Source organism: Engystomops pustulosus, chromosome 1 (assembly GCF_040894005.1).
Source record: "Engystomops pustulosus chromosome 1, aEngPut4.maternal, whole genome shotgun sequence".
Classification (NCBI taxonomy): Eukaryota; Metazoa; Chordata; class Amphibia; order Anura; family Leptodactylidae; genus Engystomops; species Engystomops pustulosus.
Window position 1 is genome coordinate 3,615,856 of NC_092411.1, and position 19,169 is coordinate 3,635,024.

At 46.7% G+C, this 19,169-nt stretch overlaps 1 protein-coding gene across 3 annotated transcripts in view; it reads left to right on the forward strand.

Annotated features, from left to right (window-relative positions):
• LOC140115091 (von Willebrand factor A domain-containing protein 5A-like) overlaps positions 1–19,169 on the forward strand; it is a 60,474-nt gene that overhangs the window by 19,372 nt on the left and 21,933 nt on the right. For all 3 annotated transcript variants that reach the window (XM_072132761.1, XM_072132762.1, XM_072132763.1), the window contains exons 2-14: positions 1,465–1,530; positions 3,123–3,325; positions 4,623–4,845; positions 4,938–5,107; positions 5,187–5,322; positions 10,359–10,528; positions 10,635–10,723; positions 10,925–11,069; positions 12,111–12,190; positions 12,888–13,002; positions 15,055–15,213; positions 15,711–15,814; positions 17,844–18,052. In XM_072132761.1, coding sequence (XP_071988862.1) covers positions 1,465–1,530; positions 3,123–3,325; positions 4,623–4,845; positions 4,938–5,107; positions 5,187–5,322; positions 10,359–10,528; positions 10,635–10,723; positions 10,925–11,069; positions 12,111–12,190; positions 12,888–13,002; positions 15,055–15,213; positions 15,711–15,814; positions 17,844–18,052 — 1,869 coding nt within the window. The remainder of the gene's footprint in view (positions 1–1,464; positions 1,531–3,122; positions 3,326–4,622; positions 4,846–4,937; positions 5,108–5,186; positions 5,323–10,358; positions 10,529–10,634; positions 10,724–10,924; positions 11,070–12,110; positions 12,191–12,887; positions 13,003–15,054; positions 15,214–15,710; positions 15,815–17,843; positions 18,053–19,169) is intronic.

A 19,169-nucleotide genomic window follows, 5' to 3' on the forward strand; every position in this document is an offset into this window, starting at 1 on the left:
TTAAAAAGGATCACAATCCTCTATACAAAAACACAGGGAGGGTAGGGCATATGATAGCACCCACCAGGACAACACCTCCCTATACAGCCCCAAACCTTATGCCTGTCCAGCTATATCAATGCAAGGAGTAGCAAGAAAGAGTAGCAAGGAGATATGGTACAACATTATGGCAAAAATAGCCAATGTAAAAAGCATGGTAGATGAATGAATGATGATAGCCTTCACTGGTAATTATCATCATTCATTCATCTACCATGCTTTTTACATTGGCTATTTTTGCCATAATGTTGTACCATATCTCCTTGCTACTCTTTCTTGCTACTCTTTGCATTGACATAGCTGGACAGGCATAAGGTTTGGGGCTGTATAGGGAGGTGTTGTCCTGGTGGGTGCTATCATATGCCCTACCCTCCCTGTGTTTTTGTATAGAGGATTGTGATCCTTTTTAAATGTTTTTATCGATTTTTGGTGTGGTGTGTTAATATATTTTTGTTGATTTATTAATAAAGATTACATTTTGGTATAGCACATGGTCTTTCCCTTTTTTACGAAATTAGGAAATGGATGAACAAGGGAAGAAAGTTTCTACCTGTTTCTGATTTTTATGTCTTACATATTTTTTTTAGATTTCAATGCTTAAAGAAAATCAACCACATAAAAAACATAAAAAAAAACCCCTACAAATACTCACCTCCGCTCCTCTTCACCTTGATCCTGGCGCTGTCCGTCGCTAATCTTGACACGCCCGGATCACCTAAAAAAGAAACTTATAGTTAGCAGCCCAGAGCACGGGAATGAGATGTCTGGTGCGCTGGGCTGCTAATTATTCACTCCCCCGCACCTCCCTATCCCATGATGAAGGGAAGTGACGTCACACGAAAGATCACCTTGCTGTCCCATGGTGAGGAGCTTGCATAATTAGCAGCCCGGAGTGTGAAGACAAGATGTCCGGTGCTCTATTCTGCTAACTAAGCCACCTCCCTCTGCCATGATGGACGGAAGAGACGTCACACGAGAGGTCACCTTGCTCTTCCATGGCTCTCCCATGGCAGGGGCGTGCATAATTAGTAGCCCGGAGCATCGGACATCTTGTGCTGCTAATTATAAGTTTCATTTTAGGTCAAGATTAGCAACTTTTTATGTGGTTGATTTCCTTTAAAACCAAGACTCGTTCTATATGGAGATGTCTATCTATAATATCCGTTACAGGAAATAAGAAAACAATAAGTGACTCCCTCTGTGTAGCAGGAAACTTACTGATATAATGGTCCGGCATCGGCCAAAAGACTAAACATTGGGTTCAGGGAGGTCCGGAGATGAATAGCAGTTTTGTATTGAGCTTTCGAGCTTTGTTCCTATCTTGTGCTGCACATATCACGTGTCACTATATATCAGTGATACCGAACTGATAACCCACAGATACAGAGACGTCCTGGTGATTGTTGGGTCTTATCTTCTTAACAGAAACAAGAGCCGAGATGCCACGTCCTCCATGTTGTGGTCTCATCATTGTTGGGTCCAAGGAGCCCGGTAAGAAGCTTTTTCCAATATTGTGACACAGTGGGGCAGATTTACTTACCCGGTCCATTCGCAAGCCAGCAGCGCGTTCTCTGCGGTGGATTCGGGTCCGGCCGGGATTCATCAAGGTAGTTCCTCCGCCGTCCACCAGGTGGCGCTGCTGCGCTGAAAAGCATCTGAACGCACTCGAGTTCACCGGGCCGGACCAAGTGAAGGTAAGCGCATCCCAAGCGACACTTTTATTGTTTTAAATGCGGCGGTTTTTCTGACTCCGTCTGGTTTTCGATCGGCCACGCAACGCCCCCCCCCCCCCCCCCCCGATTTCTGCCGCGTGCATGCCGGCGCTGATGCGCCACAATCCGATCACGTGCACCAAAATCCCGGGGAAATCGGCGCAAATCGGAAATATTCGGGTAACACGTTGGGAAAACGCGAATCGGGTCCTTAGTAAATGACCCCCAATGACTCTCGACCTGCAGCTAGAAATAAGAAAGTTTAGGAAATCATTGCTACTGACACAAGTCTTTTGGGCAGGATTGTATGTTTTAGGAGCTGGAGACTTACAAACAAGTTATTCTGGGTATGTGGGTGTGTGGTGCAGAGAGATGCCATTTATTCGGACTCCCACCCAGAACCCTTTGTTCTGAAGAATGCTGCAAAGCCTGACCATGCAGAACGGAATCTCAGGCCTAGAAGAAGGGTAGGGATTGTAGGGAATCCCCACCCAACCGCAATGTATCAGGTCTTCAAGGGAATCTGTCACCAATATTTAGCTACCCGAAATAACTGCTATGTTATGTAGGGCTGTGCCCGCACATGCCGTCCACACCTTGGATTTTACATTCCAGCTGCTCTTTCCGTGCCAAAACTTACCCTTATAAATATGCAAATTAGCCTGAAATATTTTGGAAGCACCTGAGGGCTCCAGCTCCACTGCAATATCGACGCCCCCTGCCACACCTTCACCTCTCACTTTCTTACCCCTTTAGCTACATCATTCCTGGGTCCAGTGAGACATGGAGCCTGAGCCCTGAGGTGCCCTGCCAAAGCACTTCAGCCTAATTTGCATATTTGTAAAAGTTAAGTTAAATTGTGAATTTTTTTAATTTTGCTTGTTGCCTCCCGGACATACAGCAGTTTTCAGAGCGACATAACCTGAAAAATAACCCGGTCACATATCTACTAAATATTTGGCCTTGTAGGGGAAGTGTCCCCCATGCATGACTTTTTTGGAGAAACTGGTGTAGAGAGAAATCTTCATGATTGTATGATTCAAGGAAAGTAACATTTTGGGGCACCATAGATGTGGCCGTGAAGTTCAATGCTCCTCTTTGGCCCAATTTCCCAGGGGTAGGAGGGTAGTGTCACTTACTGTTGGCTCAGTGAGATCTTCTGGATGTCAAAACTGGAGAGGAGAATCTGCATCGGACCTTATGGCCACAACCATGGTGCAACAATGAAAAAAAATTGACATTAGTCCTCTTTTGATAAATTTGTACATGCTCAGCCAAGATTTAAGGTAGAGGTGGCCAAATCTACATGAGGCTTAGGTGTTTGGAGAACATCTCCTTTCAACTTTGTTTCATCTCGTTTGGCTCATCCAGTTCCTCTTAAGGGGATCTCGGTGGATGTCCAGGTGAAAGGTTTTGTGTCTGATGTGTCCGCAACCCTCAAGTACAAGAATGAGGAGGAGAAGGCGGTGGAGGCCATCTTTGTGTTCCCCATGGATGAAGACTCTGCGGTCTACAGCTTCGAGGCCACCATAGAGGGGAAAACCATTGTAGCCGATCTCCAGGAGAAGAAACAGGTGAGCTCCGGTCACAATTCTGCTATTGGTTATTTTCAGACTCGTCTCCAACATCTTTTCCATCTAGTCTCCATAATGGGAAGGAATCTGTGGCTGTTATTTATCATTGATTTTCCTGGGCATTTTTTTTGTCTAAAAAAATAATTTTTTTTTCACTCCTAAAAAGTCTCACAGGACTATTTCCACCTCTTTATTAATCTGGCATAAACATAGAACTACTGCTAGTGCAACATTGTGCAAAGCCAGATTCAGAAGTTGGGACTTTTTCAAAATGTCCCATAAAAAGTCTCATAGTCACTCCAGTCCCCTGCTGATGTATGTGCTGGGGCTATTTGTGCATTTTGAGACTTTTTGAAAAACAAATTCCCAGACATAGGGGGATATTTATCATACGCTGGCGCCAGCGTATGATAGCCCCATCGCTGCAAATTCGCAGTCCGATACATCAAGAGGCTTCTGCCTCTTGTTGTATCGGGCTGCCAGCAGCGCAGCGTTTATCCTACGCCAGCGCAGAGGTCCTGATAAATATCCCCCATAGAGTCCACCATAAGAAGATTTATTAAAGGGCCAAAGCCATTTAAATGAATCTGATGGCAGCGGAGATCCAAAAACAGACATTGGGGCAGATTTACTTACCCGGTCCATTCGCAATCCAGAGGCGCGTTCTCTGCGGAGGATTCGGGTTCTACCGGGATTCACTAAAGTGGTTCCTCCGACGTCCACCAGGTGGCGCTGCTGCGCTGAAGTACATCGGAATGCTCTGAAGTTCACCATCCTATCCTGGGTGCAGGTAAGCGCGTGGCAAGCGACACTTTTTTAAAAAAAATGCAGCGGGTTTTCGTTCGGCCACGCCCCCCGATTTCCGACACTTGCATGCCAGCGGCGATGCGCCACAATCCGATCGCGTGCGCCAAAATCCCGGGGCAATTCAGGGAAAATCGGCGCAAATAGGAAATTTTCGGATAACCCATCGGAAATCCGCGATTCGGGCCCTTAGTAAATGACCCCCATTGAATTGTCCCAGGGAGCCACCTAATGAAAAATAATCCCCTGTGTGTGGTGATGGAGGAAGGTGGTGGTGGAGCTTAGTGGTTACCTATATACCAGGTGCTTTATAGATTACTAAACCTTATCTGCTGTGTAATCACTTCTAATAAGGCAAATCTCTCTGCAGACACTGAACCAGCAGGGGCTGTTTTGAGTAAATTGCAATTGAACGTGTAAATGGATATCTGATATACACAGCAAGCCAGATCTTCATCTGTTATCCAATAACCGTCTACATCTCCTCCTTCAGGCTCACAAGACCTACGATGAGGCCATCAGCCAGGGCCAGCAGGCCTTCCTCCTGGAGGAAGATGAAAGCTCTGCTGATATTTTCAGCTGTAATGTTGGGAACCTGCCCCCAGGTCAGGAGGCCGAAGTCACCTTAAAATTTGTGCGGGAGCTTCCAATCGAGGCAGACGGAGCCGTACGTTTTGTTCTTTCTGCTGTCCTCAACCCCAGATACACCCCGAAAGGTGACAAACATCTCAGCCGCCGCTCAATAATCTAAAATAATTAATTCACATAAATTTTTCCTGCTTTTATCTTTCTTTACCCCCCTCTGAAGGTGATCCGGTGAGTGTCACTGCCACCCGCCCACAGGTGCCTATAGGAGACATCCCGTACTCCCTGAGTCTGAGCGCTCACTTCCAGTCTGCATACGGCATCGCCAAGATAGTATCCAACTGTGATATCAGCCCGGTGGAGTACACTGACCCGGACAAGACCGCCGCCAAGGTGAGGGGGGCAGTGCAGAACTTTTATAGCTACTCCTTGCAATAAAGGTACCGTAGCTTAATTCCTCAAATATTCCCAGGTATCGCTGGCGGATGGACACAAGTTCCAGCGAGACGTGGAGCTCCTCGCCTATTACAACGAGCCCAACAAACCAAGTGTGACGGTGGAGGCCGCAGTAGTATCTTCTGATGCCGCCAAGGAAGCAAAACCATCAGGTAACTCGTATAACAAGGACATTGCTCCTACCGTGTCTTTATGGACACTGAAAGCATCAGCATCAACTAGCAAAACTTTTCAAACGTCATCTCGGCATTTTAGAAGTTTTCTATTGACCGCTTGGCTCTACAGCATTGCTGGTTATAGCCACTTGCTAGTTCTTTTGGTTTCTGATATTTGGCTCTTGTTCTAGACTTTTCTTTCTGTATGCAATTTTGTTAATTTGTTTGTCGTCTTGTTTTGGATCTGCACTTTTGGCATAGGGAGGGACCATCTTTGTGGTTGTCTCATATCGCCTAGGATACTCTGAGGCAAGCAGGCAGGGTGATCTGTCATCCCTTAGACCAGCTTCCACATTACATTGATCTTGGGGAGAATTCTGTATGGGAGGCCCACAGGTTCAAGAGTGAAGTGTGTTATACAACTGATCAAATGAAATAAGGAAATTAATGAAGAAGAGATGAAAGTTTCTTTCCTTTTTTAAGTTTTTTGCCCCTTTTTATATTAGATTTTTTTGATGTGTTTAGGGGAGGGCAGGGGCTTAAAACCAAGACTCCTGCTGTATGGAGATGTATCTCTACAATATTTTAAAAGGGCAAAACAATAAGTATTAACTTGCACGGTAAAAGTGCAGCAGGACACTTTATTGGTCCGACATCTGCCAAAAGTAAAATTTTTTGGCAAACTCCAAGTTCAACATGAAGGCTTGTGGGCTGGAGTAATACTGATGAATGATGGCTTATTTCAGTGTTGTTTTAGCAAAAAAAAAAGGTTACCAACAAAACTACAAACACTAAAAACAAGTCCAGACACAGCCCTGAAGGTGCTAAATCTTCAATCTCGGAGTCCTAAAACTGCAGTGTCATGAAAATACTTTTTTTTTGTAAAGTATTTTAATTCTGCAAAAGTTATAAAACTTTACAAAAAAGTTGATGTCTTAAGAATTGTCCGGACATTGAAGATACTGGTGTGTTATTATACAGTAATAGCAACACTGTAAATTAAAAATGCTACATAGGAATATCTTTTCTTAATTTACCCCAATTAAGGGTTATTAAAAGTTCATCAATTAATTTCATGAATCCCCCCTCCAAAAAAATATTTCAACTGAACCTGCAACACACAAGCTCCCACATGACTACGTGGCACGGGTGCTCCCGCGACCCATATCACGTGGCACCCGTGCCCCACCGTACTTGCTGGCACAGCGCCCGCTCTGCTCACCTGTCCTGCTCCTGATTCCGGTCCGCGCACGTCCCTGTCTCCTAGGGCGCGCGCGCCCGGCTTCGGAAAACTTAATGGGTCAGCGCACCGTTAATTGGCGGTGGCCATTTCACAAAATTCTATTTTAACCTGCCTCTCCCTGCACACCCTGGATCTTTGTGCCTAGTGCCTGTGTTTCTGAATCTCCGTTGTGACCCCAGTTCCGTTATTGACTCTGATATCGTGCTGCCTGTCCTGACCTTCCGCTACGTCCCCGACTCCAATCCTGTGCTGCCTGTCTTGACCTTCTGCCTGTTCCCGACCATGAGTTTGCCTTACGATTCTGTACTTCGCCTTGGCCACCACCGCAGACAAAGTTGCGCCTGTGGAACAACCTGGTGGTACCACACCGCAACCAACCTGCTTTGCGGCAGGCTCGGGTGAAAACCAGGTACCACTTAGACTTCGGTCCCAGGTGTCGGCCTACGTCATCATCCACGGTGGTACAGAGGATCCACTACATCCGAATCCTGACAGTAAGATCCGGCCATGGATCCCGCCGAGGTGCCGTTACCCGATCTGGCAGATCTTCCCACCATCGTGGCTCAGCAGACCCAGCAAGTTGCAGTGCAAGATCAACAACTCGGACAAGTCTCTGCCATGCTACAGCGGCTATTGTTGTCCCAGCGGCAGCAGCAGCATCCGGTTCCTGCGATACCCTCCGCTACTGCGGCCGCATCAACTTCTGCAGAAGTCAGACTGCGTCTTTTCATGCCATCCAAATACGATGGTGATCCCAAGTTGTGCAGGGGGTTCATCACGCAGTGCTCTCTGCACATCGAACTTATTCCTACGCAGTTCATCACAGAGACGTCGAAAGTGGCTTCGAGGAACCAGCCCGGGCGTCATCTGCTGAGACTGCCCTGCTGAACTTAGGGGAGTCTTCCGTTGGTGGACCGATCAAAGATGCATTGTCTTCCCTGATTGAGCTTATCTCCTTGGCTACTCATACAGACATCTGGTTCTCTGAGCGCCTCGAGGCTCAGAGAACGTCCACTTCTATCTTCCTCCATGTCTGCTTCCGAGGAACTCATGCAGGTGGATAGAGCACGGCTGACTCCCCAAGAGCGGACAAGACAACGGCTGGAGAATCTCTGCCTCTACTGCGCCAGTCCAGAACACTTTCTGCAGACTTGCCCTATCCGTCATCGGCGTCCAGAGAGACGCATTCTCCTAGGGTTCTTGAGAGAAGCGGCCCTAGGTGAGAACAAGGCGGGTTTCTGTTCTGCTCAGTTTTGGAACCAGTAGTCTGGCTCAAGCCTTGGCCTTCCTGGACTCCGGCTCTGCAGGGAATTTCATGGATGCTGCCCTGGTCTCCCGGCATCGTTTCCCTGGGGTTCGTCTAGAAAAGCCGCTGGTTATCTCATCCGTCAGTGGGCAGATAGTCTCTGACCCCATCCAGTATCGGAACGAACCACTATGTCTGCAAGTTGGTGCCTTGCATAAAGAAAGATTGTCTTTCTATGTACTTCCCCGTTCCACATCCTCCGTTCTATTGGGACTTCTGTGGTTACATCAACACTTAACTCTCCTCGACTGACAGACTGGGGAAGATCTTTGCTGGGGTCCTGAATGCCAGTCTCATTTTCTCATGGCTGTCCATCCGGTCTCTGGTGTGTCATCCTCTTCGTCTCTGGAGGCTCTTCCTGCTGCTTATCTAGACTATGCTGACATCTTCTCTGAGAAGCAAGCGGAGACTCTACCACCGCATCGTCCATACGATTGTCCTATAGAGCTGCTGCCTGGCACATCACCTCCACAAGGGCGAGTTTACCTGCTGTCCGTGCCCGAAACGGCGGCCATGTCGGCCAATATTTAGGAGAACCTGCAGAAGGTGACCCGGGGACTCAATAAAGTGACGGTTAAGAACCGATATCCGTTACCACTGATCACGGAACTCTTTGACTGCCTCTGTGGTGCCAAGGTCTTCCCTAAATTGGACCTTTGAGGGATATATAATCTTATCCGCATACTTGAGTGGAAGACTGCCTTTAACAATCGAGATGGACACTTCGAATATCTGGTCATGCCCTTTGGCCCTACTTAGCTGACATTTTGGTGTTCTCTTCTGACCTGGAATCTCATCAAGTCCACGTACAACAAGTTCTTAGGCTCCTGGAGAAACTGGAGAAGTGCCAGTTCCATCAGAACAGCATTCCATTTCTCGAATACATCATCTCCGATCAAAGCCTACAGATGGATCCTGCCAAGTTGTCTGCGGTACTTCAGTGGCTTTGCCGAGTAGGACTTCATGCCATACAGCAATTCCTGGGCTTCACAAATTATTACCGGCAATTAATTCCACACTTCTCTTCTCTGCCTTTTCTTCTGCTCCTGTACTGACACGGCCAGATTTAGAGAAACTGTTCCTGCTTGAGGTTGACGCCTCTCCAGAAGGTGTCGGAGATGTTCTCACTCAGAAAGGACCCAAAGGCTGAACGCTTACCTGTGGCTTATTCTCTAAAACCTTATCTGCAGCCAAAAGGAATTACTCCATAGGAGATCGGGAACCTCTGGCCATTAAACTAGGCTTGGAAGAGTGGCGCTATCTACTGGAAGGAGCTCATCATCCGGTCAGCGTATACTCTGATTACAAGAATCTCCGGTACCTCCAGACTGCTCAGTGTCTCAATCCACGACAAGCTCGCTGGTCCCTCTTCTTTTCACGTTTCAATTTTCAGATCCATTTTCGTTCTGCTGAAAAGAACGTCAAGGCTGATGCCCTCTCTCCTGCCTCTGATGTTATTGGGGAAGAACCAGCTCCTAGGCATATCATCCCTCCAGAACGGCTGGTTGTGGCCGCTCCAGTGGACCTCTGGCAGCTCCCTCCTGGCAAGACTTATGTCCGACCTTTCTCCTTCAGAAGAAGATTTTGACTTGGGGAAATTGCTCTTGTGTGGCTGGGCACCCTGGGGGGCAGCGCTCTGCAGCCCTCATTTCCCGTTTCTATTGGTGGCCAGATCTGGTCAAAGACTTACGGGATTTTGTGGGTTTCTGCACCTCCTGTGCTCGTAATAAGCCATCTCACCACAAACCTGCTGGTCTCCTGTTGCCGTTGCAGATACCCAGCTGCCCGTGGACTTGCGTGGGCATGGACTTTGTCACGGATTTTCCATCTTCTTCTGGGAATACTGTTATCTGGGTGGTAACTGACCGATTCTCTAAGATGTTACAACTCATTCTACTGCCAGGTCTGCCATCAGCTCCTCGCCTTGCCAACCTGTTCTTCACTCATATCTTTCGGCTACATGGAATTCCGCTGCACTTCGTTTTGGACCGAAGTGTCCAGTTTGTCTTCCCCTTCTGGCGATCTCTATGTAATCAGACAGGTAGAGATGGTTAATCAAACTCTGGGCTGTTACCTTCGTCATTTTGTCTCTGCCCGTCAGGACGCCTGGTCTGTTGCCGTGGGCAGAGTTCTCCTATAACTCCCTGGACTCTGAGTCTGCTGGTGCAGCCCCGTTCTTTATTGTCTATGGACAAATTCCTTTTTCAGATCTTTTTTTTACGACATTTGTTACAAATGTCACAAATATGTGGCACAAATGTCTCAAGTCACTTTTTTCAAATTTTTTTTAAAGTTTACCTGGTATCGACCGGAGTTTTTTGCGCCAAAAAATGCTGCACATTATAGATAATTTAGCACATCTGGAATAGAAGATTAATGTGTCTTATTGACGATAAACAAATGACTTCAGTAGACATTTCAAAAAGTCCCCAAAAAGACCCGAAAAATGACCCCCATTGATTTATGATTTTCCTATATTTTTAGAATCCCTGATGAATGAATCTGTCGCCATGTTGAACTTCTATCCCAGTTTTCCGGCGGCACAGGAACAGTCAAACTGTGGAGAGTTTATCTTTGTGGTGGACCGGTCCGGGAGTATGGAGTGTGCAATGAATGCAGAACCAAATGCTCCGCAGCGGATACATAGCGCTAAGGTCAGTCATTCCAGGACACCTACAGCATCTACTAAGGAACCTTTTATGAATGTTTAAAGAAATATATATACATATATATTTGATTATTTACTTCTCTCATTTTCAGGAGACCCTGGTCCTTCTATTGAAGAGTTTGCCTCTTGGGTGTTATTTTAACATCTTTGGATTTGGTTCCCATTTTGAGTCTTTCTTCACGTGAGTCCTTTAGAACCAAATTTACGTAACATTTTGTAACTTTTTGGAGCACGATAAAGCTTAATCTTATACAATCTCAATCATGTAACTACATTCACCTTCTTGGCCTACTGTCATGCGAGCTCCTCCCGGTAAGCCTAACTCCTTGAATCACTGGACAATATGCCATGTAATATTACATTGTATTTCATTATCCTCCAGGGAGAGTAAGGAGTATACACAACAATCCATGGAAGAGGCTGTCAAGAAGGTCAATGAGATGAAAGCAAACTTTGGTGGAACCGAAATCCTGGCACCCTTAAAGAAAATCTATGATACTGCCGGGAGACCAGACCACCCAAGACAAGTAAGTCCCACAAATAATCTCCAGATCACCTTTGGTTTGTATCTTCAAGTGCTAGAAAAATCAGTGGAATCCTCCTCTAGAAGCAATAGCTTGAGGTTGTAGAAGTTCCCTATAAAATGTATGACCATTGTGGTCCTCATGTGAGTCCGTTCACAGCTTCACACAATACAGAGCCATAATGGGTCTGGTTGCATAAGACTTTAGTGTAAGACCAGCGGGTTGTGGGCCTCCCGATTTGGCTTTGAGACAAACTAAGAGCGTTATCCCTGGACCTTTGTGGTTTTCACCCTTATACAGTGATCTGGACTTCACTATGGAAAGATTTCAAGGCCTGTACCATGTGGTGGTCTCGGTGGACATAGCAGCTGGCAAAGTGGGCACAGAGACCCAATGGGCAACAAAGAGGGATCAGTCAAATGAACAGTCAGAAACAGTCTGTAGTCAGGGCAGGTGGCAGAATCAGGAAACAAGTCGAGATAAGAGGACTAGATGGTAAACTTGACTTGATTTGTAAAGCGCTACGGAATTTGATGGCGCTATATAAATAAAGATTATTATTATTATTATTATGGTCGGGTTTGGCGTTTGGGTTCAGCTGCTCAACCCGGATATATATTGCAATCAAGCGGCCAATCCAGCAAATTGACGCCCCTGGCATCTAGCCATAGTTATGATTGGCCAGTAAGTGTCCCCTTGGCCAATCATAACCATGGCTAGATACAGAGGATAGAATAAAACATATGATGGGTCACAGGCTTCTCACATCTCTCAAGGTCCTGTAGGCCAAGAAATACTGTTGTAACGAGGAAGGAGATGGAGGGAGCGGTGCGGAGGCTCTGCTTCCTGTAGATCCGGTGAAATGCTTTGTCAGAACTTCACCGATCTCCAGGACATCGGTCAGGAGGGAGTGGCACCGCCGGGTCCTCCAGACCTTCTGACTATAAGACGCTGGAGCGTTTTAGCAAGATTTGTTCTTCCTAAAAAGTGCATATTATTGTATGATATATTGTATTTATAACGTTACAATGTTGCTCTCTTAAGCTTTTTCTCTTCACGGATGGAGAAGTCGGAAACACAAAACAAGTGATTGATGAAGTCCAGAAAAATGCTCAGAATCACCGGTAATAGAATATCCCCCGTCCTATTGTGTCCCTATTAATGATATTATTCTCTATAATGTGTGTTATTTTCCTAGTACAATCATTACTGACCCCCCTGACCGTTCAGCAGCCCGGGAATCTCGTACCCTAAAAAGTACAAGTGCAATTTCTTTGAGATTGTGCCCCGATTTTTTTATTTATTTTTTTTATCCATCCATATCTAGAAGGATAAAGTCATTGGGGGTCATTTATCATTAGACTACGGCAGTTCTAGGTCAGTTCTAGGTCATTCTTAGGAGTTCTGCTGCAGTCAGAGTCATGAAAGTGGCTTTGGCCCTTAATAAATCTGATTACGCCCCACGGGTTGATTGCGACTGTTGCATGAAAAATCTTAAAACAAACCATCAAAAATCGCAAAATAGAGGACTGGCGTAAATTTTACCAAAACTTGTGCCAAATCGAAAAATCATTAATTCAGTCGTATTGTGAAAACTAGTCCATACAAATAGACTTTGCACCGTCCTGTGTTCATTTGGTGCAATGGAAAGCCGCAAAACAGCATTTGTACCACAACTGCACCAAAACAACCCAAAACATAGGCAAAAAATGCATAAATTACCCCAACTGATACCCATAATCTGACCCGCAGCGGAGGACAAAGCTTCCCGCTACAGATAAATGATCTAATAGTAATATTATATTCTTGACGTCTGTGCAGATGCTTCACATTTGGGATCGGTGAAGGCGCCTCCACGTCCCTCATTAAAGGCATGGCCCGAGCCGGGAGCGGAATATGCGAGTTCATCACCGGGAAAGACAGAATGCAGACCAAGGTGAGCGCTGGACTTCATGGCCGGGCTCTGTCCTGCTTCACTGTATGGAATAGTTGTCACATTGAGTCCCATGTGTCAGTATCTATAAGGATCTTACCTTACTATGTTATGGTAGATGTCACCCCCAAGTAAGGTAAGACCTCGCAGCGCTGTTAGGGCGCTGTCACACGGGCCTTCTTGGACACTTCTTGGTGCGTTATTACAAGTTACTATGCGTTTTGAACCCGTTTTTGGGCTGTGTTTAAGCAGTCCGTTAAAAAACGCATGTGTTTTTGACATTTTTTTTTCCAATTATCTTAATGAGGATAATTGGAAAACGGACAAAAACTGTCAAAAAGCGGATGCGTTTTTTAACGGACTGCTTAAAAACGGCCCCAAAACGGGTTCAAAACGGCACGTGTGCCGCCGGCCTAAGAGGTGAAGCTGTATGAACATTTTCACATTTGATCAAACCAGCCAAACATGCGCCAAGGACTGTCCAAGAACGCACCGTGTGACCACACCCTTAGGGCTGCGGTCACACATTGGGGCAGATTTACTTACCCGGTCCATTCGTGATCCAGCGGCGCGTTCTCTGCGCTGGATTCGGGTCCGGCCGGGATTTATTAAGGTAGTTCCTCCAACGTCCACCAGGTGGCGCTGCTGCGCTGAAGTTCCCTCGAACGCACTGGAATACACCGAGCCGGCTGAGTGAAGGTAAGTGCAAGCTCCGCGGCGTTTTTTTTTTTTTAAATGCGGCGTTTTTTCCGAATCTGTTGGGTTATCGTTCGGCCACGCCCCCCGATTTCCGTTGCGTGCATGCCAGCGCCGATGCTTCACAATCCGATCACGTGCGCCAAAATCCCGGGGCAATTCAGGGAAAATCGGCGCAAATCGGAAATATTCGGGTAACACGTTGGGAAAACGCGAATCGGGCCCTTATAAATGACCCCCATTGCGTTTTGCTTGGGTTTAACATGTGCCACTTCAAACAGCTGAAGAGGAGATGTGCCTAACTAACAAAACGCTTGCATTAAGGCTTTGTTAGCACATTTGTTTGGTAAGACTTTGCTGACATATGCATTAACATTGCGTTAGCGCTTCTGTTTTGTAAACGCAATGAAGACAACAATGTAATTTGGCAAATCTCCTCTTCAGCTGATTAAAAACGCAAACAAAACGTAACGTGTGACCGCAGCCCAGGTCTTCGGAAATTTGCATCAGTTATTATGAGCCACAACCAGAAGTGTTGGGTCACACAGAACAGGCGCAGGTCTTTCCATTATCTCCGTGTATTTGGTGGAAATAGCTGCACCTGTTCTGTGTGTTACACCCCTCCTGGATGAGTAGAACCTAAACTTTAGGAACTAACCATGGCCCGGTGGACTCCTAGCCAATCACAGCCATGCCTAGGTGCTGGGGGTGCAAAGCTGCCTGATTGGCTAACATGTCCTGGTTGGGCGGAGCTGATGATGGAGGACGCCGTATCCGAAAATCGGGTCTGCTCATCTCTAGTCACAATAACGGAGGTGTGAACTAGGCCTAAGACATAAGACAATAGTCCTGCTAGACAACACTATAAAGCATTGTCATTGTGTGCACACGGCTCCCATGGACACCCATGGGTGCTCCTATATGTTACCTTGTGTCCTCTGTAGCTCATCAAGCAGAGGGCGGAGCAAGACACGACCTCATGATCCGCCCACTCACAGGGTGTTACTATGGAGGCACATAGATCTGCACAGGAGCTGCATACCCCAAATCATTGGAAATTCTCTAATCAGTATTATTAGCATTATATATTATATTGATTTTATTGGTAGTTTATAGCCAATTAATGGAATACTAATGGTATATATATATATATATATATTATTGATTTATGTTGTTATATACTGTAATGTTTAGTAACGGTGCCATAGATCTCCTCATTACAAGCTTCCGCTGGGGATCTTTACCTACTTCCTATCACAGATCACAGATGATCGATACGGGTCCTGACTCCCTCTGGTCTGATAATGACGTCAGAAATTCTTGTAAAGAATGAAATTACACTTTTATTATCTTTTTCAGGTTCTTCGGGCTCTGAAATGTTCCTTACAGCCCACCGTGAAGAACGTGTCGTTGACTTGGTCTCTTCCTCCCGGCATGGAAGCCATTGTCCTGTCTAAAGTCCCCACCGCCATCTTCCAGGGTCAGAGGTCCATTGTCTACGCTCAGCTGAAAGGAAAGGTAGGTCATATGGAGTCATCGGGGCTCATTTACTAAGGGTTCATTGGACGCATTTACGTCGGGTTTCCCAACGATTTCTGTTTTTGGTGCACGCGATTGGATTGTGTCGCATCGGCGCCGGCTTGCACGTGACAGAAATCAGGGGGTGGGCCATCAGACAACCCGACGGATTCGGACAGACGGCGGAATTTAAAAACGTGATTGTGTCTCAAGATCAAGCAGTCACATGCACCGTGAAGAAGAAGGTGAACACCAGCGGACCTTGGCACAGAAGTGACGGAGGCAGGAACTCAGACACACGATCTTAGTGAGTCGCGGGAGACCTGAATCCTCGTCGGACAACGCACCGCGGGATCACGACTGGTAAAGTCGTAAATCGTCGTAAATCGTAAGTCGTAAAAACCCCATAGACTTCAGATCCAACAGACTAAGTGCCCCCATTAGTAGTTTTTGGAATAATTTGTGGTCTCTCCATCACTTCCCGCTTACTTTTCCAGGTGGAGACTGAAGCGGAGGGGGAGGTTTGCCTTCAGTACAACTTTAAGGATGAACTTTTGAAGAACTCCATTCGTTTCCCTCTCAAAGTTGAGAAAGTGGAAAGGTAATTCCAGGACAATGGACACAGAGTAACGGGGTGACATAAAGAATGAAAGACACCGGTGCATTGTGGGAAAACACTACAGGAGGGACATTTGTGGAGCTTCAACGGCTTTGGAAGGGCAGAACATTGCCGGAAATCAACCACATGGGTTTAGTAGATTTAACTGGTGTGAGCCCCCCGACACAGGATCCCTTCTTCATTTAGCTGTTATACGACCTCAGGGGCTCCTGTGTATGTTATAGAGGCCCCTTCTGGCTGTTATAGGACCTCAGGGGCTCCTGTGTACGTTATAGAGGCCCCTTCTGGCTGTTATAGGACCTCAGGGGCTCCTGTGTACGTTATAGAGGCCCCTTCTGGCTGTTATAGGACCTCAGGGGCTCCTTTGTACGTTATAGAGGCCCCTTCTGGCTGTTATAGGACCTCAGGGGCTTCCGTGTACGTCATAGAGGCCCCTTCTGGTTGTTATAGGACCTCAGGGGCTTCCGTGTACGTCATAGAGGCCACTTCTGGCTGTTATAGGACCTCAGGGGCTCCTATGTACGTTATAGAGGCCCCTTCTGGTTGTTATAGGACCTCAGGGGCTCCTGTGTTCGTCATAGAGGTTCCATCACCTGCTAATTATATGCGTTTATGCCCGACTCCTCCCTTGCCAGCAACATACACTGGAGCCCCTGTGGCCCATTTGCATAGTTTCTAAAGTTTTTCATGAAAAAATCTATTAACAGCTAAATGAAAAACATATTCTGTTGCAGGGGGCAGTGTGTTTTGTGGTCTGTATGACCGATTTCTCACACTGTGGGGGTCATTTACTAAAGGGCCGATTCGCGTTTTCCCGACGTGTTACGCGAATATTTCTGATTTGCGCCGATTGTACCTGAATTGCCCCGGGATTGTGGCGCACGCGATCGGATTGTGGCGCATCGGCGCCGGCATGCGCGCGACGGAAATCGGGGGGCGTGGCCGAACGAAAACCCGACGTATTCGGAAAAACCGCCGCATTTAAAAACCGAAAAAGTGTCGCTTGGGGAGCGCTTACCTTCACCTGGTCCGAGGTGGTGAATTCCGGCGCGATGAGATGACTTTCAGCGCAGCAGCGCCACCTGGTGGACGGCGGAAGAACTACATTCATAAATCCCGGCCGGACCCGAATGCAGAGCAGAGAACGCGCCGCTGGATCGCGACTGGACCGGGTAAGTAAATCTGCCCCATTGTCTACCTGAAGGATGCACTGAAACCAGTCACATGCACCCGGAGGGAGACTCCTCACAATATTTCACACTTATCAGAGATGTGGGGTTTTTTTATTACCATAACTCCTACTTTCTAGTGAACTGTGTGAGGGCTTGCTTTTTTGGGGGTGAGCTGTAGCTTCTACTGATACCATTGACGGCCCCTTTCTGAAAGTATTAAAAGTGATAATATGATTTCTGCAGATGGGATATTGATCCAATACTTTTATATTCATATTTTTAACCCAAAATGGGACCATTTATCAATTTACATACAGTTTTTCTGTATCGTAGTGGGACCTGTGTTCCCACAAAGAGCCGATCTATGACGTTGAGGTTATGGCAGACGCTCACAAGCAGAGCCCGTGTCATACACACCGGGTGACGGCTGTAGCTTACAGGTGACACCCGCCGAATTACCAGCGATCAGAGGAACCTCCAGTCATAGGGGTTGACATGGACCTGAACATGGACCCTTGCACCACATTTGGGGGGCTCTGATCCTTACTATAGAACCCGATCAAGGATCAAAGGACTGACTAGATCCTCCAGCGGGAATTATGAACCTATGCATACACATAAGCTGACAAATACAATACAATCTGAGGATCGCTTGGTCAAAACCAATAGTTAAACATTTACATATGATTTACACCTACAATGGGACAGTTTAACAACTTATACTATGTAACATTTAGCTTCTATTGCTTCTTCTAATACTGAAGATGGTTTCTGATGGAGCCGCTGCACCTGGTGGCCATGTTGACTAAAAACTAAAGCTCGGCCCCTTCCTCCCTCAGACCCACCATCCACAGACTGGCCGCCAAGACTCTGATCTCCGACCTGGAAAGTGGAAAGGACTCCGAGTCTGAGGAGGTGAAGAAGCGAATCCTGGAGACCAGTCTACAGTCCGGAGTCATCTCCTCGCTCACGGCCTTTGTCGCTGTTAATAAGGACACCAAGACCGTAGTGGAAGGTCCTCCAGTGCAAAGACACATCCCTGCCCCAAGTAATTCACTCTTTACTCCGGGGGAGTGGGTAGTTATGTGTTCTTACCATTGGGCCAAATAGTAGAATGAGCTGTATCATTACCCAATTACTAGAAACCTATATACAAGAGCCCATATGAGTAACTATACAATGGGGCTCATGTACTTACCCGGTCTTGTTGCGATCCCGCGGTGCGTTTTCCGGCGTGGATTCAGGTTCTGCCGGGATTCACTAAGGTCCTGCGCCCGATATCCAGCAGGTGTCGCTGCTGCGCCGAGGTCCACCGGAGTTCACCTTCTTCTTCCCGGTGCATGTGAGTGCTTGGTCTTGTGACACATTTGCATTTATTAAATTCCGCGGTTTTTCCGAATCCGTCGGGTTTTCCGATGGCCACGCCCCCCGATTTCTGTCGCGTGAATTCAGAATTCAGCGCAAACTGGAAAAATTCGGGAAACCCGACAAAAGTGCGGCCGCGGAGCCCTTAGTAAATGAGCCCCAATGTGTCTTACATCATTAGTGCTCCTGTAGTAACAGAACTGCTCTCATCATAGAACTGACGCTACAAACACTCATGTAGTAACACATCATATAATGGGACTGACCCTATAGACTCTGCTCCTTTCACCCCTCCACATACTGTAATATACATTTACATCATATAGGAGACAAAGCCACAGGATGGTGTTTTTATGGCAATATGCTAAATAATAATTCTTTCACAATTTTCATATTGCTGGTTATGATCAAGTCACAGATTGACAAACAGGACAATGTCCATGGGTGACAGCAGCAAATCCAAGATCCCGACATTTCTGATCCTTTTCAAATCTGGGATCTCATCCCCCCAGCACCATAAACCATGGATCTTCTCTTCGCTGTTCTGTAGTTCCCATCGTCCCATCCCATGGGAAGACGATGGGAACTACAAAACAGCAATGGGAAGACGATGGGAACTACAAAACAGCAATGGGAAGACGATGGGAACTACAGAACAGCGATGGGAAGACGATGGGAGCTACAGAACAGTAATGGGAAGACGATGGGAACTACAGAACAGCAATGGGAAGACAATGGGAGCTACAGAACAGCGATGGGAAGAGGATGGGAACTACAGAACAGCGATGGGAAGACGATGG